The sequence below is a fragment of the Aricia agestis genome, chromosome 4 (genome assembly GCF_905147365.1).
Source record: "Aricia agestis chromosome 4, ilAriAges1.1, whole genome shotgun sequence".
NCBI lineage: Eukaryota > Metazoa > Arthropoda > Insecta > Lepidoptera > Lycaenidae > Aricia > Aricia agestis.
In genome coordinates, this window is record NC_056409.1 from 11,735,573 (window position 1) to 11,757,897 (window position 22,325).

A 22,325-nucleotide genomic window follows, 5' to 3' on the forward strand; every position below is an offset into this window, starting at 1 on the left:
TTTCCATCAGGTGACCCGTTTGCTCGTTCGCCCCCTTATTTTCATAAAAAAAAAACTTGAACAAGTCAATATGAAAAAATGAAATGAAAAATGAAAAAAAGGTTTATTCAATAAACAGATACAGCTATCATACATTTTTTTATCTGCCAAACTGTACAACAGTTTGTAGGCATATCCGAAGCTCTTCTTATATTTGTAGAATTACAATTTACAGAAAAGCAAGGCGCGCCATGAGCGGCTCGGCTTTTATAAATATTATAATCTTTATTTTTCAACGTGAAATGAACCTTAAAACACATAAATGAAGATTATATTATTTGGTGTAATAGTGAGTGTCCTATCGCTCCTTTTTTCAAAATAGGTAATGGGAGGATTTGGATTTAGATACAAAAAAGCACAGTGTTCTAATTTAGAAAACAAACTGTGCCATGCTGGCTCTTCGGATGTAGAGAAGTTAGAGCTCTTCAATGAAATCGAATAATGAAATCGAAATAATACCAATGTTGTGATGATGTGATGTTTAATAAGTATAGAACATGAAATTTAAAGTAAAGTTGAAGTACTTAAGCGATATAAAATTTACGTTTTGGGGTTAGGCTTGTTAGGGTCAGTCAAGACTCAAGAGCACATCATGGTCAAAACCGAAAAAAACTTCAATCTACAAACAAATAACAATAGAGTTTGTTATCTTTTGTATATTGGAGAAATTTGACAGTACCTATGTGGTAACTTGATGTGCTGTTATAGTTCGTCTGGTGGAACGAAAGAAGCCACCGCTTAGAGTCTTCACCCTTAAGCGGCCGGGCAAACTGTACTTTTACTTTGTACCCATTTCATTTTGACCGCACGCGCGCTTGTTAGGGGGCGCTAGGGTAATGTTTGCACACGGGCGCCACATGGGCTAGAGACGGCCCTGGTGGCGAATGCGGGGGATGGGCAAAATATGGATAATTATTTGTATGTCTTAGTATTTATTACTAGAATTCTAAGTTTAATACATAATATATTATATTTTGTAGACTGTAGTTAAAAATATCAACACATTTAAAAAAGGAAGCACAAAATTTACAAAATATGTAGGTATTATAACACGGAGAATATTTTAAGGAGCGTAGCCCGTCGGATCAGAAGCGCTTTGCACACGACGGGGCGGGGCGGACCGGACCGGCAGCACAATGGGAATCCTACAATAGGTATCTATTACCAACGCACACCAAGGGCAAAAAGACCGCTCCGCAGGTCCTCGGCGGGCTCTGGCGGCGCGGCATGTCCGCGGCTTCCCACCGTGGATCACACAAACCAGTTTACATGCAGTAACGCAGACGGCGCGGCGGCGCGAGGTGGCAGCTAGCTCTATTCTCTCTATCTCCACTAGAATGAACGTCCTGAACTGACTGCCTCCACTCGTCGTGTGCTTTGTGTACCTACGCGGCGAGGGGCAGCTGCAGACATCGACGGGCAGACGCGGTCTTTATTCCTTCGTGGACAAAAAGCCTACCTTGCTCCGTCGTCTGCAAGTAATATTTGAACAAAGATGCTGAGCACTGAAGTACAGAGTACTGACCATGTCATTCTCATTAGACGTCATTTTTCCTATAATATATACACTACTACCACTCACCAGACACGTCTAGTTTAATTTTGTGCATACTGCATACTGAATTGACTGATTGAATTAAGTACTTATTTTACAATAGGTAACGTTATCAAAGAACATATATTTACCGTTATAAATCCTATTTACCGTTATAACATTTACCAGTAATATTAATTCCAATTTTTACCGTTATTTCTAGTATCGGGTAAATTTTTATACCGTTATCTATACCCTTGAAGCAGTAACGTTATGAAAAAATACCGGCATTTGAAGCCCTGCTTATGTCGGGAATTTACGAAAGAGTGATGTTGTGAGTTGTGACTTGTGATTTGACTTCTTGACTGCATTGACTTTATACTAAGGGGGTTATTAGATTAGATTATACTAAGGGGGTTATTAGGTTATTATATTGGATCCGAGATCATTGAGTCAATGATATAAGATATTGGATAATGTAATATAGACATATGATTCATTTCTGCCTTGATTATAGATTTTTGACATTTGCTGAGAGATGGGATCCAATACGGTCATAGAAATAGGTGTTGCCAGTTATTTAATATAAAAAAGAGTTTTTAATTTCTTGTTCGTTAATATGTTTCAAATAATGTAATGTAATTATTTTTCTAATTATATACTTGGATAATCTTGCTGAAATAACAAAAAACAAGCCATATTAAAAATGACGATGTCTTTTGACAAATCGAATTCTCTGAGATCTAGTAACCCTGACGTCAAAACCTGTCAGCGTTAGCGCTCTCCATTGGCTATTGAAACCACATATGACGTAAAATAGGAACAATGAAATATGATAATGTAATATGCAGATATGATCAAATGATCATATATATTGGATCCTATATAATTATAATCATAGAAATGATCATATATAAATGATAATGTAATACCCCCCTTAGACATTGACTAGACTTTAGACCTGACTGATCTGACCCCAGAACAGCAAAATAAGGATCTGACGATATAGAAATAAAAGAATATTGTTTTACCAACATACAATTATATTCGACACAGGCCATGGTTAACTATAGGCTATAGCTAGGCTATACAGTTCGACAAGGCTTTATATGAACGTGGCGAGAAAAAAAACGCTTCTATCATTAAAGTGGCCCATTCCATGCAGGATGCATTGCAGTCCTCCGTGCCATCCGCCGGCCTTCAAATACCGGTAGGTATTTTTTCATAACGTTATTGCTTCAAGATAGATAACGGTATGAAAATTTACCCGATACTAGAAATAACGGTAAAAATTGGAATTATTACCGGTAAATATTATAACGGTAAATAGGATTTATAACGGTAAATATATGTTCTTTGATAACGTTACGAGGCGAGGTGGTACACAAAGCACACGACGAGTAGAGGCAGTCAGTTCAGGACGTTCGCTCTAGTGGAGATAGAGATAATAGAGCTAGCTGCTGCCTCGCGCCACCGCACCGTCTGCGTTACTGCATGTAAACTGGTTTGTGTGATCCACGGACATGTCACGCCGCCAGAGCCCGCCGGGGACCTGCGGAGCGGTCTTTTTGCCCTTGGTGTGCGTTGGTAATACATATTGTAGGATTCCCTTTGTGCTATCGTTCGCGGCGAAATTGACCGGTCCGCCCCACCCCGTCGTGTGCAAAGCGCCTCTGATCCGACGGGCTACACTCCTTTAAATATTCTCCGTGTTATAATACCTACATATTTTGTAAATGCTATCATATAATTTTGTGCTTCCTTTTTTAAATGTGTTGATATTTTTAATTACAGTCTATAAAATACATATGTATTAAACTTAGAATTCTAGTTATAAATATTAAGACATACAAATAATTATCCATATTTTGACAATCCCCCGCATTCGCCACACTTAAAACAAGTAAATAAATACGGACATAGGTACCATGCATAATTTTCTGCATTCATTGACTAAACAAATTGCAGCACCATCTTGACTTGTTAAGTCAAAGTTTTTTTTCAATGAAAATAAGGGGGCGAACGGCGCAAGCGCTGTTTCACGCCACTTTTTTATGAGAACATGGTATTTCTCCGGTCGAGCCGGCCCATTCGTGCCGAAGCATGGCTCTCCCACGTATATAAAAACTGGTGCTTGGAAGTCGGAAGTTGGGCTGCGAGTGAGATTTGGTGCACGATGCATACCGCATACCTGATACCAGAAAATATCGTTATATTTACCGGTATTTTCATAACGATATTTTTTGGTTAGGTTACTAGATATCGATAAAAAAATACCGTCACCAATCGTCACCTTTTTTTGCCAATTAAAATTTATGATACGTAATTTGAAATACAAATCTATCAAAGTTGCATATTATTTATTTCTTATAGAAACTCAGGTAAAATAACTCGAACGGACTAAACTATCGATAGCAAAATACTATACTATCGATAGTAAAATATACATCACTAGCCCACGCACACATTGACAGATCAAAAATGGTCACGCATTTTCGAGTTGTCAGGTGGTCTTTACGACAGTTTGACGACAGTATATATTATAGGTCCTGGAAGTTAGCCCCCCAATATTTTTTTTTTTGTAATTTTTTGATTTTTATACTCGTATATCGTTTGTTCGTCGTTTGTTCGTGATTGTTCGTTATAAATAATCGTTTGTTCGTTACTTGTTTATTTAATAAAAATTAATTTAAAATATGATCTTAAGTTAGCCCCCGCATTTAAAAATTTTAATAAAATGTCAATATTGAGTTTTAAATATTCATTAATGTTTGTTCGTCGTTTGTTCTTGATTGTTCGTTATAAATAACCGTTTGTTCGTTACTTGTTTATTAAATAAAAATTAATTAAAAATATTATGATCTTAAGTTAGTCCCCTCATTCAATTTTTTAAAGAATTTATGATATATTGAATTATAAATATTCAATAATGTTTGTTCGTCGTTTGTTTTTGATTGTTCGTTATAATTAATCGTTTGTTCGTCACTTGTTCATTTAATAAAAAATAATTAAATATGCTCTTAACTCTTAAGTTAGCCCCCGCATTTTAATTTTTAATAAATTTATGTCAATATTGAGTTTTAAATATTCATTAATGTTTGTTCGTCGTTTGTTCTTGATTGTTCGCTATAAATAACCGTTTGTTCGTTACTTGTTTATTAAATAAAAATTAATTTAAAATATTATGATCTTAAGTTAGCCCCCTCATTCTATTTTTTAATGAATTTATGACAATATTGAATTATAAATATTCAATAATGTTTGTTCGTCGTTTGTTTTTGATTGTTCGTTATAAATAATCGTTTGTTCGTCACTTGTTCATTTAATAAAAAATAATTAAATATTATGCTCTTAACTCTTAAGTTAGCCCCCGCATTTTAATTTTTAATAAATTTGTGTCAATATTGAATTATAAATATTCATTAATGTTTGTTCGTCGTTTGTCTTTGATTGTTCGTCATAAATAATCGTTTGTTCGTCACTTGTTTGTGTAATAAAACTTAATTTAAAAAAATCTTCTTAATTTAGCCCCCCGTTTTAAATTTTAATAAATTTATGTTAATATTGAGTTATAAATATTCATTAATGTTTGTTCGCCGTTTGTTCGTGATTGTTCGTTATTAAATAATCGGTTGTTCGTCGCTTGTTTATGTAATAAAAGTTAATTAAAAATATCCTTTTATGTTAGCCCCCCAGTCTAATTTTTAATAAATGTATGTCAATATTGAATTGTAAATATTCAATAATGTTTGTTAGTACTTAAAAGACGTTTGTTCTTCCTTCTTTTTTGTTTAATTAACAATTTTTATAATTATTATTTTAGTCTGGCTTACCCAGCATAGGTATATTTCGACTGGCAACATTATTCTGAAGTTGATCTTTGTCGTCTATGGTCATTGGATTTCATGATTTTGATACTTGGGAATAAGGTAAGGTTATTTAAATATTATTATTATGGTTATTATTTTTTACGTCTTTACTTGTCTGTGGCGCCTTGAGCGGGTTTCGCCATAGACATAATATATCATTAATATATACTGTCGGGTTTCGCCACAGGCAGAGGTTTCTACACGCCCAGCATACACTAAAACTGCAATTTCATGTTCCTTGGTCTTGCGGAATGCGTTATAAAGATCTGAATCATTTTTAAATTAAATTTTCTACCTAGAAAATAGTACTTTTGTAATATATATTTGTCGGTATAATGTTATACAGCCGGTTTAATTACTGAGATACCTATGTTCAATAGATTTTGGGTCATATTTTAATAATAAACCACTATTTAGCGAGCCAAGAGTATTTATTTATTTATATAACCTTATAATATTATTCACAAAAATAATATCACACAAGTCACGACTCTCATACAATTATTTTAAATAATCAACGTTATAAGTACAGCGGTTCTAAAATGGTCACATTTAGCAATTCCTCTCAATCAATTCAGCAAATGAATTGTCAAAACTGTCAAACTGACAAATGTCAAATCAACTACAAAGATACAGAAATGAATTGCAAGCAGAGTTGCATTTTGCGATTTTAGAAAAATGAATCATATTATGATTCATATCATGATTCTTCAAAGCGACCATTTTAGCCTTTTTTGCTAGCTGTCTTGCTCTACATAAACGGGTTTCAATATGATAAATATGTAAGTACTTACAAAAAAAGCACTGCTATTTTTGTACTTACATATTATTCTTTTTTTTTCACAACATGTTTTGGTTCTTTTAGAATATTTTATTTTTTATTTCTAAGTTTTTTTTTTGTTATTCTTATGCGTATTTTATGTGTTTTTGTTACGATAAATTGAATAAATTATTCTTATTAATACTAGTGATGACAACCAATAACGATTAAGCGGTCATTTGCAAGTTACGTCACTTTATAGTTTGTGCGTTCGATGATATGGGTGACAGTTTTCATGTTCCTTGCTACAGGTTTTTTTTACAAGAAAACAAAATAAATCAAAATGTAATAAATTATATTCCATCTACAAAAACAAATGTTTCCTATAATTGTAAATAAATAAAAATGAAAGGATGCTAAATGCTAACTTATTAATAAAAATTATAAATATTAACTGTGACATAGGAGTATAAAATTATTGTTACGAAAACATTTGAAAAATGTCATAAGCATGAAACGAAACTTATGTCAATAGAGATTGACTCTGTTGAATCGAAATCAAATCGATATAAAAGGGCGGCTATCTTAAATCGCCGGCACCACTGAAATGTCAGTACGAAATCGATAATTTCGATTGCAATTCCTTTACGAAGTGATTCGATATTTTTAAACTATCGATTAATTTTTGTTAGGTAACTTCCCTACTATTGTCAATTATAATGTGTCACGCATATCATCATAAAACGCACAAACTATAGTTAAGCCCAGTATTCTGATATATTATGATCATTATTTCCTTATCTAAAATTAAAGTAAAAGTCACATCAAAATAGCAATTAAAACATTTTAAAATCGATTCATCATAAAACATGCGATTTAAGTATATTAATTAATACTTAGTCAATAATAATAATAATAAATAGGTTAAATATCTTAATTAAGAGTTAATTAAGTTACACGTGGGAGAGCCATGCTTCGGCACGAATGGGCTGGCTTGACCGGAGAAATACCACGTTCTCACAGAAAACCGGCGTGAAACAGCGCTTGCGCTGTGTTTCGCCGAGTAAGCGAGTTTACCGGAGGCCCAATCCCCTACCCTATTCCCTTCCCTACCCTCCCCTATTCTCTTCCCTTACCTTCCCTACCCTCCCCTATTACCCTATTCCCTCTTAAAAGGCCGGCAACGCACTGGCAGCTCTTCTGATGCTGCGAGTGTCCATGGGTGACGGAAGTTGCTTTCCATCAGGTGACCCGTTTGCTCGTTTGCCCCCTTATTTCATAAAAAAAATAGTATAATGCAGCAACAATGTAAACTATCCAGCTAAAATGTCATAATAATTGATTGGTATAAAAAATAAAAAATAACACAAAAATTCATGTACAAAATTAATAACAATTAAAATAGAATTAATTACATTGTCACATCAATTAAAAATACAAAAAAAAAATCAATATCAATGTCTACAGAACAACAAAAATATTAAATTATGTTACTAGAATAAATATTGTATATGTTACCGTTAGAATGCAGAATACGTTAAACTGCACATTACCTAGGTAATCTGCAGATTCCCTGATACCATCTTTCCATTTTTTCTATCGAGTGAAGTTGATGATATTGTGTAATGGAATATGAATTCACACACATCACATTCATGGAATATGAGTTAACACATTTAACTGTTAGATCCTCACTTAGCTTAGCTCCCCATTTCTATTATTGCACATGCACATGAAAATGAAACGAATATGTCTATTCTAAACAGCTGTATCGCCATTACTTTTCGAAGAATAGTTTTCATCAATTTCAATTTGAAATATTTCCAAATTCAATTAACCAAAAGAAAAAAACATAAACCAACTTACAAAAAGAAATGAAATCCAACTAAAAATATTTTCATGTAAAAACTAAAAATGTTGCCAAATCGAGACGATATAGTTCGTGGTGTCAAAAAGTAGTGAGATCTCATGTAGAGCCAAGTTTCTATTAAGTATTTTGCCGCGACTTATGTGTAAAATGGTTTTGATTTAGGGCTGAGTAGGTATGTAAGGTTAGGAACTTGGCTCTATATCATGATCTCGCTACTTTTTGACACCACGAACTATATCATGGTTTCGTCTTGAAATTTTTTTTACATGAAAATGTTTTTGGTGCAATAATAATTATTATTCTAGGACATAAAACACTGCGTGGGGCTCAACTCTGGTACTAATATATACCGATTCGAGTTTCGTTGACAAATCATTATATATTTGCCAATTACCTCCTAGTCGCTGGCAATAAGCAATGTAGTGGCCTGTGGTATACGCTGCAACTCCAGATATTCTAAAAATTTATTAAAATTAATTAATTTGATTCAAAACAATAAACATGAAATTGCAGTTTTAGTGTATGCTGGGCGTGTAGAAACCTCTGCCTGTGGCGAAACCCGCTCAAGGCGCCACAGACAAGTAAAGACGTAAAAAATAATAACCATAATAATATTTAAATAACCTTGCCTTATTCCCAAGTATCAAAATCATGAAATCCAATAACCATAGACGACAAAGATCAACTTCAGAATAATGTTACCAGTCGAAATATACCTATGCTGGGTAAGCCAGACTAAAATAATAATTATAAAAATTGTTAATTAAACAAAAAAGAAGGAAGAACAAACGTCTTTTAAGCACTAACAAACATTATTGAATATTTAAAATTCAATATTGACATACATTTATTAAAAATTAGACTGGGGGGCTAACATAAAAGGATATTTTTAATTAACTTTTATTACATAAACAAGCGACGAACAATCGATTATTTAATAACGAACAATCACGAACAAACGGCGAACAAACATTAATGAATATTTATGACTCAATATTAACATAAATTTATTAAAATTTAAAAAGGGCTAAGTTAAGAAGATTTTTTTTAATTAAGTTTTATTACACAAACAAGTGACGAACAAACGATTATTTATAACGAACAATCAAGAACAAACGACGAACAAACATTAATGAATATTTATAACTCAATATTAACATAAATTTATTAAAATTTAAAACGGGGGGCTAAATTAAGAAGATTTTTTTTAATTAAGTTTTATTACACAAACAAGTGACGAACAAACGATTATTTATGACGAACAATCAAAGACAAACGACGAACAAACATTAATGAATATTTATAATTCAATATTGACACAAATTTATTAAAAATTAAAATGCGGGGGCTAACTTAAGAGTTAAGAGCATAATATTTAATTATTTTTTATTAAATGAACAAGTGACGAACAATCGATTATTTATAACGAACAATCAAAAACAAACGACGAACAAACATTATTGAATATTTATAATTCAATATTGTCATAAATTCATTAAAAAATAGAATGAGGGGGCTAACTTAAGATAATAATATTTTAAATTATTTTTTATTTAATAAACAAGTAACGAACGAACGATTATTTATAGCGAACAATCAAGAACAAACGACGAACAAACATTAATGAATATTTAAAACTCAATATTGACATAAATTTATTAAAAATTAAAATGCGGGGGCTAACTTAAGAGTTAAGAGCATATTTAATTATTTTTTATTAAATGAACAAGTGACGAACAAACGATTAATTATAACGAACAATCAAAAACAAACGACGAACAAACATTATTGAATATTTATAATTCAATATATCATAAATTCTTTAAAAAATAGAATGAGGGGGCTAACTTAAGATTATAATATTTTAAATTAATTTTTATTTAATAAACAAGTAACGAACAAACGGTTATTTATAACGAACAATCAAGAACAAACGACGAACAAACATTAATGAATATTTAAAACTCAATATTGGCATCTTATTAAAAATTTTTAAATGCGGGGGCTAACTTAAGATCATATTTTAAATTAATTTTTATTAAATAAACAAGTAACGAACAAACGATTATTTATAACGAACAATCACGTACAAACGACGAACAAACATTAATGAATATTTATAATTCAATATTAACATAAATTAATTAAAAATTAGAATGGGGGGGGCTAACTTAAGATCATATTTTAAAACATTTTTTATTAAATAAACTAGTAACGAACAAACGATTATTTATAACGAACAATCACGAACAAACGACGAACAAACGATATACGAGTATAAAAATCAAAAAATTACAAAAAAATATAATCTTGGGGGGCTAACTTCCAGGACCTATATATTATGCTATGGCAATGCAGGATAGTGCTTTCTGTCAAAAGTATAGACTGTTTATGGCTAAAAATTCATTTTTTTACCTATTATCTGTGAGTTCAAATATAACTTTAATCTGTGGACTGTGGTTCAAACCATAAACCATATTAAGTCTATGGTTCAAACATAGAGTTAATATTACCTATTCTATCGGTAAAGGTAATATTAACTCTATGGCACAGTGTACTTTATTACCTCTATGGGTTCAAATTTCTAAATACAGCAACGGTTTGCTGCACAATTTTTGAATTGCCTTGTTTTTGTTTTGGTTTTTGTTTATAATATTTTGAGTGTATTGCATTCGTTCATATTTTATTGTTGGTCTGTTGGCTGTTGCTATCATGGATATTAACAAGAACGATGAAGTTGCAGACCTTGTATCCAAGATTAAAAGTCATGATTCTTACGGAAAATCGTAAGTTTTATTCTGTTATTTTTTATTAATTTGTAAGTGCTGAATCATTCAAGGATCAATATTTAATAATACTATTGTTTCAGCTACAAATGGGCACCTAGAGATTTTGAACTTGGTACAGAATTAGGACAAGGAAAATTTGGACATGTTCATGTTGCTCGTGAAAAGAAGACTGGTTATCTCGTAGCAATCAAAGCGCTTTTTAAATCTCAAATAGTCCATTCGAATTGTGAAAGACAAGTATTAAGAGAAATCGAAATTCAGTCTCATTTAAAGTAAGTATAGGATAAGTAGATATAGTATTTAGTTTCTACAGGAAATAATATTGCCTTACTAGAACATAAAAGGAGCTCATTTTTTGGCTGTTGGTATCTCAATTAATGTAACATCAAACCAATATTACAAAAGCTAAAGTTTGTTAGTCAAGTGTATGTTACTTCTGGAAAAACTGCTATAAATATAGTGATAGTTGTAGGGGTTGTCACCTACAGATGATGATGTTGGATGCTGAATGATAGTGTTGATGCTGATAGTGATGCTGATGATAGGTGTTAAATAATACGCTCTTGAAGCTTAATAATGCTCTGCTTTATTTTGATATGATTGTTGCACATTTATACAAACTAGAATTGATGATAAGGCAAAACGTGTGAGTTCATCGACATGCTGAATGGTGAACCATACAATAGTATTTCCTATCATAATTTAGTTAAGGCTCAGGAAACTACAACAATCAAACTAAAACAGGTTACTTTATGTTCCACAAAAGTACACTGTTCAGTGGGATATGATTTGTACCAGAAAGTGGTTATAGTGATGTCTACTTTCTCTTACCATTTCAGACATCCAAATATATTACGTCTACTGACATGGTTTCATGATGAGCGTCGAATATATCTGGTGGTCGAATTTGCAGCTGGGGGAGAGCTATACAAGCATCTCACAAATTCACCCAATGGTCGCTTTCCAGAGAATAAAGCTGCTAGATATATCTATCAGGTACACCCTCATACATACCCTGATCTCCATTTCATGTGACAGCAGACCCTTTGCCCATCATTCACTATATTAACTACACAGCAATTGTATCATTCACTATATTAACTACACAGCAATTGTATACTGATGTTTTATTTAACTGTATCTTAAAAAAACATAATATGAATCCTAAGGAATTATCATAAAACAAGTTAAAATATTCAAAGACTTTATTTGCAAAATGCAAATAAAGTATTTTTATTTATAATTAAAAAAAATATATTCTTTAAAAAATAAATGCTTGTAAATTAACACATAATTTAAAATAATAATAGGTTGCAGATGCTGTGGAGTATTGCCATCAGAGACATGTGATTCACAGAGACATTAAACCAGAAAATATATTAGTTTCATACAATGGGGACCTGAAATTAGCAGACTTTGGTTGGTCTGTTCATGCACCATCAGAAAGGTATATTTCATTGATATTCTATATTTTAATAATAATAATAAACTTTATTTGCAACTACATACATGGTACCGATTTACATAATATAATGTAGGTAGTAAGTTATTTCAAAACATAGCCGCAAATTGGCTCATGCTCGGCATGTGCCGGTACACCTAGAGGCATATTCAGCGCTGGTCTTCCGCAAGAGCTAAGTAATAGTATGGTATTCTGCATGCTGTGAGGCTTTGTACATTTGCTTTTAAATATATTGTAGATTAACATTTGTTAGCACAGTACACGTCAAACGCACCACATAGGTAATACACAAAATGCAGTGTGTAGGTGCAAATGAATGTGCAAGGTTTTACATCATTTCATACAACAAATTCTAAAATGCGCGTGCTTGCTGATAAATATTGTCGATCACCTTTAGACTCAGGTCATGGAACTGTTATTTATAATACTTTCTGTTGCAGGAGGAAAACTATGTGTGGAACCCTAGACTATCTTCCCCCAGAGATGATCAAACGTGAGGTGTATGATGTGTCAGTAGATCAGTGGTGTATCGGAATTTTATTGTATGAATTTTTAGTTGGAAAACCACCCTTTGAAAGTGAGGGCCAAAGTAAAACATACACAAGAATTCTTGCCTTAGATATGACTTACCCAAAATATGTATCTGAAGGAGCTAAAGATCTGATATCCCAGGTACTCACTTTTATTAACGTTTTTTTTATTTTTTACTCTTTTATATAAACCATACATATTATAAATGCAAGTGTGTCTGTCTTTCTGTTACCTCTTCACGGTTAAACCACTGGAATAATCTTGATGAAATTCGGTATGGAGATACTTGGGACAGCCATGCTTCGGCACGAATGGGCCGGCTCGACCGGAGAAATACCACGTTCTCACAAAAAACCGGCGTGAAACAGCGCATGCGCTGTGTTTCGCCGAGTGAGTGAGTTTACCTGAGGCCCAATCCCTTACCCTATTCCCTTCCGTGCCCTCCCCTATTCCCTTCCCTACCCTCCCCTATTACCCTATTCCCACTTAAAAGGCCGGCAACGCACTTGTAGCTCTTCTGATGCTGCGAGTGTCCATGGGCGACGGATGTTGCTTTCCATCAGGTGACCCGTTTGCTCATTTGCCCCCTTATTTCATAAAAAAAAACTTGGGGAGTCCTGGGAAAGGACATAGGATGCTTTTGATCCCAGATAAATGCATTGTTTTTTTTTGCAGTTATTAAGACAGTCAAGCAAGGAGAGGCTTTCATTAGATGGTGTGAAGAAACATTATTGGGTGCAAAATTTTCAAAATGTTTAGTGTTATGCTGTGCAAATTATTGTTATTTAAGTGTTGATTTTTTACTGAAGAAATATAAAAATAAAATCTTATTATAAAATTCTCGTGTCAAAATGTTAGTTACCGTACTCTCCCGAAACAGCTTTACTGATTTTTACCAAATTTTATATTATGCATATTCAGTAGGTCTGAGAATAGGGATGATGACAAGGTCAAAGATTAGCGAATTTTGTTAATAAAATAAAGAAATCACGGTAAAAAATAAGTGTTCCCAAAATTTCAGCTTGATAGCATTTGTATTTTTTTTGTTATGCGCCTTTAAAGTTGGATATTCAAGTCGATTTTTTTTTCAATTAAATTTCTTAATATTTGTATACAATTCGATAACTTATGCAATGAAAAGCAACTTTTGATATGAAACCACTTTCATAAAGGCAATATTTAATATACCTGTCGAACAAAGTTGTCTCCCGATGCGTACAAACTACGATTTGTCATATCTTGGTGAATTTTTAAGCTATCAGAGTCATTCTTTCAACGATGTTTCTATTTTTTAAGTGTCCTTCAATTACCGATAAGAAAAAAAAAATAGTCATCATGCCTATTGGCTACTTTTTATATTGATAAGTACATTTATTGAATAAATAGTAAATTATTACAACTCGAGACTGACGGCGACCATTATTTGTGCAACGGGATAATATATCTATGGACGCTTCACACCACGTCAGTCTGGCCCCGTGGTAAGTACCTGAAGGACTTGTGTTACGGGTACCAGACAACGGAAATAAATTTAATATTTTATACTATACATATATTTAAGATTTTTATTATATAATACACATCCATGACCCAGGAACTTTGAAAACTTTTTTGTTCCGTCGGCGGGACTCGAACCCGCGACCGCCGGCTTGAGCTACCAATAGCCCACCAACTGAGCCACAGAGGTCGCCTCGGTCGAGGGATAGCTATGGATATTAACGTAACATACATATTTAGACACTTCAATAAAATAATATAATGGGCGAAAAACTTTATAATGGCAAAACAGTGTTTGCTGGGACAGCTAGTAGCAAGCTAGTACCTAGTTATATATTATTGATAATTTAAATCACATTTTATTTTTGTTTTGGCTTGAAATACTTTCACTGATTTAAAATTTTACTACAGCTATTTTAGGAAGATGATAAAATAAAGAGGACACTTAATTTAGCTTATATTAAAATTATAAAATATAGTATTTACATTTATGTAGTATCATAAAATCAGTCTTCTCGATTGCTAGGAGGCACACTTTCAAAAAGAACTTGCGTCAGGAATGTAATTTTATCTGAAAATAAACAAACAACATAATATTACATTTGTACTTACAAAAAACATGAAATTCAAAGATTTCCATTCAATATTTTTCAAAATAGTGGCAATACTCACTAAGTAATCTGGTAGGTGAGTTATTGTGGTACACAAATATAGTATACACAGCCATCCCCATGACAATGAATCCTATTGCTATCAAATATTTGATAGAAGGATCATGCACTATAGGCAATATGGACAGAAATATTGCCACTAGTAATACAAAACATGGCACGATTGTGGGCACCCTGTAAGGTCTGGGCTTATCAGCTTGTGTTTTCCGCAACACCAGCAATGCAACCATGGCCAATCCATAGAAAAACCACAAAAACCAACTGGCGAATTCAATTAGTGTCTTTATATTGCCAACAATTATGAAAATTGACGTCAGTAAGGCCTGCAACAAGAGGAATTTCATTATTTTAATTCAATAAAGGCATGTTTATGATAAAATAACATAAAATTAAGTGCTTACTTGAAAAGCCACCGCAGGGGCTGGTGTCAGTCTTTTTACATTGACATATGAAAATACTTCTAACATGTGTCCACCTCTGGCTGCTGTGTAGCATACCCTAAAAAGATCAAGATTGATATTATCAATTTGTATATCATACAATTAGTTATTAAATGGAAATATTGTAAAGTAAATTTGTAGTACCTGGTAACACCAAACTGTACACTCATTGCACATCCAAATGTGGCTATAGCTACTCCAAGAGGTATCAAAAAACTAGCAGGCCCAAGGACCCTAGTGCCGAACGCCACTGCCACTGCAGGCACTGAGGTCATTTCAGCATAACTCAGTACTGACATGTATGCCACATTCATGAAAACATAGAGACCAGTTATCATTGGCACTGCTATCAATATACTAAGTGGGACGTTTCTGAAAACAAAGTGACGTAAATATTATAGCATATCCTTATGATATTGATATAAGTAGGTAACTATATCTATCTCAGGATCTTGTAGCACTTGGCTGATATTGTCATGGGGGCTCTGTCTCAACTTTCTATTACTAGGTGAAATCATTAGTTCAAATAGTCACAGCACCTATTAAGATCCATTTGATTATACTTACATGCCAGGATTGATAATTTCTTCTGTGACCACTGTCACACTGTTCCAGCCATCATACGCCCAGAGACCAGAATATAATGCTAGAGCAATCCCCCCAGCACTGGTAGTACTTCCTTCAAAACCTTTATTTAAATTTTCAGTATTTCCTGAAACCAAAATGAGATTAGTTAAATATACTTAGTAATAGTTCTATTGAACTGGGCAAATGTTGAATATATTTGCCCAGATCAACTAAATTATTGTCATGATCACCATCATACTATGTGTAAAATTTGAGTACTTTATTGATTCTACTGTAAAAGTTAAAGCATCGTTATCTTGTTAATACAGTCACAGAACACATAGAAATTTATACATTGACCCATCAATTTATCTCACGCAATTTTTTTTTGCTATCTTACAGTACAAACTATGTGGTCTGTGAACAGACTGTAGAAATAGTAGGTAGCGTCCATACCTTTAGCTAATTCATAAATGCCGCCTCCAATCACAATAAGGCATGCAAACACTTTGCACACACCAAACACATTTTGAACTTTAACAAACAGCTTTACACTTGTTATATTGATGTATGTCATAATAACTGAAAAAAAAGTGTTTATATTAAGTCACTAAAATAATAATTAAATATTATGTGAGCTTCTGTTTGGATGTAACAATAAAAGATCTGGTTCTTGCTAAAATTATGTTTAAAATTTAAAATATTTTAATACATAGCCTGAATGAAGAAACTTTGAACAAAGTTGTATTATATGAGCCATCTTTAAAGGTAAAGGTGCCAATAATAAGCAGAATAAAAAATAAAACCTTTAATTTACATTTCACATAAAACTTACAGAACTTGAATCATCAAAATCTAAATTTACAATATTTGTACTATTTGATTAGCGATAATACTTTGAACTTTAATTACAATTAATTAAAAAGGCCTTTATTTTGTCCTGGATTTTTAGTAAGCCAATTTTGCTTCCATATTATTGTAGGGATTCAAAGACACAATTTTCATATCTTGTAGAAATTCAAAGATCCAGAATGATTCATGAGTTATAGGTATGTATCCGTTTGACTCATGGTTGCTCTTTTCTTGATTTAGTTGCTAAAACAGTAATTATTAATAAAAATAAAAATCTTCACAAGTAAAAAAAGATAATAGTCATATAATAACTAAATATACATTCTAACTTACCCGAATAATATTGAGAATAGCTTCACTGTCATTCGGGAAGATAGACTGAACAACACCAAGAAGCTCAGACTTCAAAGTTTGAAATGTAGACCTTGCTTTGTGAATATGTTCTGAAAGAATTTCATGCTGTACTACTCTGGGACGAGACAGTGCTTCTTCACTGATCTGGGTTATGTTTTTCAATCTGAAAGATACAAGCTAAGGATCAAGAGATATATAATAAGAAAGTAAGCTAAGGATCAAGAGTTATACACACACTAAGACAACAAAACTAAATCAAAGATACATGTTAGAAATTAACTTTATAAGTAATGAAAATTATTGCAGAATTAAAAGAAATGTGATTGGCTGATTGCAATACTTGCCTTTTTATCTCATATTCAATTTCGAATATTGCTCCTCTTGTAAACGCTGTCAGTTCTTTAATTTGTACCTGTCTCTCCTTGGATTCAGCAAGAAATTCATTTAGTATTAGATTTTCGTCATTAATAACATCTGTGTTTGCGTTTTGAATATTGGTGCGAAGGCCCTCTACATAACATAATGCTTTTTCACCAATACTTTCCGGTGATATACCATCATCCAAAGGTGCATTTGTAATTATATTGAACACATCCACACATTTCTCGTGCAAGTGTTGAATGTTTTTAGAGAGGTTGGCTTTTGTTTGGGCATTTAACGAATCAGACATGTTGCCTCCCGTTATATTAGAACATGAATATACTACGAAGTCACGAGTCTCGCATAAAAACCTCTGTATTTTAAAATAAATACACGTAACACATTACACAAAACAATAGAATCCACAAGACTATAAATAATAGACGCCCTGATAAAAATATTCTTTCGCGCAATAAACGGTCACAAAATTTAAACTTTGACAATGACAGATACGAATGACGTTTGGGATGTCAGTTTTTTTTTCATAATATGGCGCTCGGCTTTTAACCATGGCTAGTGTTAAGTAAAGTATGGCGGGAAAAATTTTTTTTTCGTGAAAAGTTTACAAAATTTAAAGTCGTTTTTCCAGATGATCGTCAAGTCTAAAAAAGTAGTCAGTAAAGTCAACGAGTCAAGTCAGTTGTTTTAGTAAAGTGGTAGACCCTTTATTAAAACTTTCGATGGAGTTTTGGAGGGAACACAAAATGGCACGTTTTTTGAAGTTGTATCACTTGCCCACACTTGTGCATGACATCGAATATTTAATGGTTAATATTTTACCAACATTACACATTAAAAACCGAAATAACACAAATTTAGGAAAATAATACAAAAACACAACGTCACTCTTTCGTATTCCCAGCAAAACTCGGGATGTCAGTTGATCTTTTAAACGATAATATTTTTAAACGATTCATGAACGTGCCAAGAGCTATTATGTTTAAAATCCGAATATACGTAGTATCCCTAAGTAGTCTGTGATCCGAATTAAAACTATGATTTCGGCTTGTGAAGAAAGCCTTAATCACTTGATTACGCTATAGCTCTAGCCACGAAGCGAGTCATAAAAAGGTTAGGTCATGTGGTTAGGTCTTTAGAACATTAATTTCTATGTTTCAAAGAGACAGGAAATTTCAGAAATTTTGAATGCAATCTAATCGCACAGTCCTGTGGCTAAGTCTCAATCAGCTTTAAGGCATAATAATAATATTATATCAAGCACTCTTGTTTGAGCGCAAATGTCGACTGAATAGGGACACGGGTCGGCACACCGTACGCGGCACCGTAGACAGGTCCACGCAGGTCCACGCCCATAGTTATTTAAAATTTAAATTAATAAAGTATGACGTAATTATTTTACTTACATAATGCAGCAAGAGAGGCTAACTTTATCGCCGTATTTTTATAATCTTGTTGTATATCAGTCGTAAAAGGTTGAATTGCATATTCAGCAAAGGTCATTACAATAATAGCCACCTCAGCTGGCCTTAGAATCATAACATATATCCAGGCACATATAAATGATGGCAGTGGTCCCCAATATTTATGTGTTTTTCCAAATGCTTCTTTAAAATACGAATACTCAGCGCCCGATTTTCCTAGCACTGTACCCAATTCAGCAAACGACAACGCACCTAAAAATTTCATGTAGCATAATTATTAGTACCTAAGTAATAAGTTACATAAAAATATTAATTTTAATAAAATCATAATGATAGGTATCTTACCTACACCCACCTAGTAATGATATAACACCGGATACTGTCCACACAATAAGACATAGCCCAACGGAACCGGAGTATTGTAGAGCTGTCGCTGGAGACACGAATATCCCAGAACCGATCATAACTCCTAGAATAAGGTTGACGGCTGAGAAGAGTCCCAGCTCTCTTTTGAGCTTTATGGCGCTTCCACATGTGCTCGTTCTAGGGTTACTACTTTTCTCTACATTGCTTAAATTATTGTCCGTTTCAGCCATTTCTGAAACAAAAAATATTATTAGGTCGGTAAAGTTGATAATGAAAACTTTTGTAATAGCCCTCGGTTTATTTGTCAGTTTTTATGTAAAAATAACAGACGTTATATTGAAAAAACCGGCCAAGTGCTAGTCAGACTCGCACACGTTCCATGCAACAAATAGACCCGTTTTTCGTTTATTTAGGCACTTTACACTTACGGCTTACCAATCATTATCAAGCTATCATAACTTGTAACTTTTATTTGCTCAACTAACAGCGTTTTTAGTTTAGTTACCTGTAGGCAAGTTACATACCTAACAGAATGTCAAGTATTTCTCTCATATTAAATGGTAGAGTCCTGGAAGTGCAATTGGAAGTGTATAAAATTGCTGATTTCGGTACATTTGCGCTATTGTTATTAATTAAAACTAAATTTGAAGCCATATTTTAAAGCGTTGTATGCTGATTAAATCAAGGATAGTGAACACAGCAGATAAAGTTAACACAAAAGCTGTTAAAAATAATATTTTATAATATGTGATATACTTATATTAATTATTTTTGGTTTGACAAAAAGTACTTTAACGCAATCAAATTTGATAAAATAATAAAAAAAAAACAATAACAATATAATGAAGCAAAGACAAAAAATCTGGTAGTATCGTTTTTCTTGCTAAGTTTAGTGTGTCTGATCTTTGAGACACTCAGGTCTCAGAATATTAACAATTAATCTCAAACTTTCTCAGCCCGTAACACGTCTCTTTTAAATGCACCCTCCGGGGCACCTCGTCGCTAGTATGAAATCAAAGGGAGGATTAAAGATCAGATTTTTGAACCCAGGGATCTGACTATCTCTTCCTCTCCGTGGTCTAGTTATATTTAGCTTGTAGTTAAGGCGAATATAAGCTCTCTCTTTTAATTTAATACATACCTAGGTATATTTTTTATAATTAGTGTGATTGCAGGAAGCGCGTGTAGCTGTTCATGCGAAATTCGTAGCGCGTAGAGGCATTGGTGCCCCTGCAGGCAATCGCGATGCACTATTTGGAAATCTCTGATTGAAATGCACGTTAAATAAGTAGATAATGAGTGCAATATAATAATAATGTAATTTAATTAGCTGCGTGACCCTACACTGTTGAACCCTGGTTGATGAACTTAGAAACGATCACGTCTGTCATTTTATCAGTTCGATAAGCTGTTATTATAATTACTGATTTTGTACCTACTATCATCATTATTTAATACTAGCTGTTGCCCGCGACTTCGTCCGCGTGGACTTCAGTTTATAGCGCGCGGTGTCAACAAAATGGGTGTCAAAAGCTTTTTAAAACCCTGGTACCCCTTAAATCAAAATACCCAAAACAGCCGTGTAGTGTGCACATAATATGATTTTTTTTTTTACTTATTAAACTTTTTATACCAAATTTTAAAGCTTATTTAGCGTTACACAACTTAGCTGCATAATGCATTACACAACCTTAGCTTTGCCCAATGCCCATAAACTATTCATTATTTATTATTGGTAGACTGTTTCTGATATCTATGTTGGTAGGTGTGATATATTTAATAACATGTATAACAATCGAAAGAATCGCAAATACTAATAACTCATCATGGTACCACCTCTTATAGAAATACATATGAGCAAGCGATAGCGCGATCTAGGCGACTCTTGGCGCCATCTGTTTCAGTTTTTGGAACTAACTTAATTTGAACAAATTTACGCATAAACACCCCCTTACAACCCCTTTTTCCAGTAAGAAGTAGCCTATGTCCTTTCTCAGGCTTTAGACTATCTGTGTACAAAATTTCATTACAATCGGTTCAGTAGTTTTGGCGTGAAAGCGAGACAGACAGACAGACAGACAGAGATACTTTCGAATTTATAATATTAGTATAGATAATATTCTAACGTATTAAAAACTATAAACAAAAACATACTAACTAATAAGTATGATTAGTTCTATGTTACAATAAAGTAAAAAATAAAACGCCATCTGTTGAATCGTATTAGAACTAAAATGTTCATTCCATCGATATATTTCTGGATTTTTTATAATATTATACATAAAATATGTTTAAGATTTTTGAAATTTTATTTTAATACACATCCAAGACCCAGGAACATTGAAAACTTTTTGTTCCGCCTGCGGGACTCGAACCCAGGACCCCCGGGATGAGCGCTGGCCACGCGCAATGCGAATTCATTTTCATCGATATTTTCATGGAAATAAGATATTTTCCCACATCAAAATGTAGCCTATGTCCTTTCTCAGACTCTAGAATAACTGTGTACAAAATTTCATTGCAATCGGTTCAGTAGTTTTGGCGTGAAAGCAAGACAGACAGACAGACAGACAGAGATACTTTCGCATTTATAATATTAGTATGGATTTTTGAAATTTTATTTTAATACACATCCAAGACCCAGGAACATTGAAAACTTTTTGTTCCGCCTGCGGGACTCGAACCCAGGACCCCCGGGATGAGCGCTGGCCACGCGCAATGCGAATTCATTTGCATCGATATTTTCATGGAAATAAGATATTTTCCCACATCAAAATGTAGCCTATGTCCTTTCTCAGACTCTAGAATAACTGTGTACAAAATTTCATTGCAATCGGTTCAGTAGTTTTGGCGTGAAAGCAAGACAGACAGACAGACAGACAGAGATACTTTCGCATTTATAATATTAGTATGGATAGTATG

General features: G+C 33.2%; 3 protein-coding genes across 5 annotated transcripts in view; 1 reads left to right on the forward strand and 2 right to left on the reverse strand.

Annotated features, from left to right (window-relative positions):
• The first annotated feature begins 10,660 nt into the window (after positions 1 to 10,660).
• On the forward strand, positions 10,661 to 13,643 carry LOC121726096 (aurora kinase B-like). The gene is made up of 6 exons (XM_042113326.1): positions 10,661 to 10,858; positions 10,942 to 11,133; positions 11,701 to 11,857; positions 12,172 to 12,308; positions 12,764 to 12,995; positions 13,530 to 13,643. Exons 1-6 carry the CDS (start codon positions 10,785 to 10,787, stop codon positions 13,611 to 13,613), a joined length of 876 nt encoding a protein of 291 aa, XP_041969260.1. The 5' UTR covers positions 10,661 to 10,784; the 3' UTR covers positions 13,614 to 13,643.
• A 1,148-nt stretch (positions 13,644 to 14,791) lies between these two features.
• LOC121726095 (b(0,+)-type amino acid transporter 1-like) overlaps positions 14,792 to 22,325 on the reverse strand; it is a 28,439-nt gene continuing 20,905 nt past the window's right edge. For all 3 annotated transcript variants that reach the window (XM_042113325.1, XM_042113324.1, XM_042113323.1), the window contains exons 2-9: positions 19,393 to 19,635; positions 19,020 to 19,289; positions 16,486 to 16,611; positions 16,030 to 16,174; positions 15,607 to 15,834; positions 15,424 to 15,520; positions 15,024 to 15,345; positions 14,792 to 14,922 (exon numbers count right to left, since the gene is read on the reverse strand). In XM_042113325.1, coding sequence (XP_041969259.1) covers positions 14,858 to 14,922; positions 15,024 to 15,345; positions 15,424 to 15,520; positions 15,607 to 15,834; positions 16,030 to 16,174; positions 16,486 to 16,611; positions 19,020 to 19,289; positions 19,393 to 19,633 — 1,494 coding nt within the window. In that variant the 5' untranslated portion in view covers positions 19,634 to 19,635 and the 3' untranslated portion in view covers positions 14,792 to 14,857. The remainder of the gene's footprint in view (positions 14,923 to 15,023; positions 15,346 to 15,423; positions 15,521 to 15,606; positions 15,835 to 16,029; positions 16,175 to 16,485; positions 16,612 to 19,019; positions 19,290 to 19,392; positions 19,636 to 22,325) is intronic.
• Positions 16,824 to 18,141, reverse strand: LOC121726097. Its single transcript, XM_042113327.1, has 3 exons — positions 17,580 to 18,141; positions 17,215 to 17,398; positions 16,824 to 17,124 (listed from the first exon to the last, which is right to left on the reverse strand). The coding sequence occupies exons 1-3, from the start codon at positions 17,903 to 17,905 to the stop codon at positions 16,978 to 16,980; spliced, it is 657 nt and encodes a 218-aa protein (XP_041969261.1). The 5' UTR covers positions 17,906 to 18,141; the 3' UTR covers positions 16,824 to 16,977.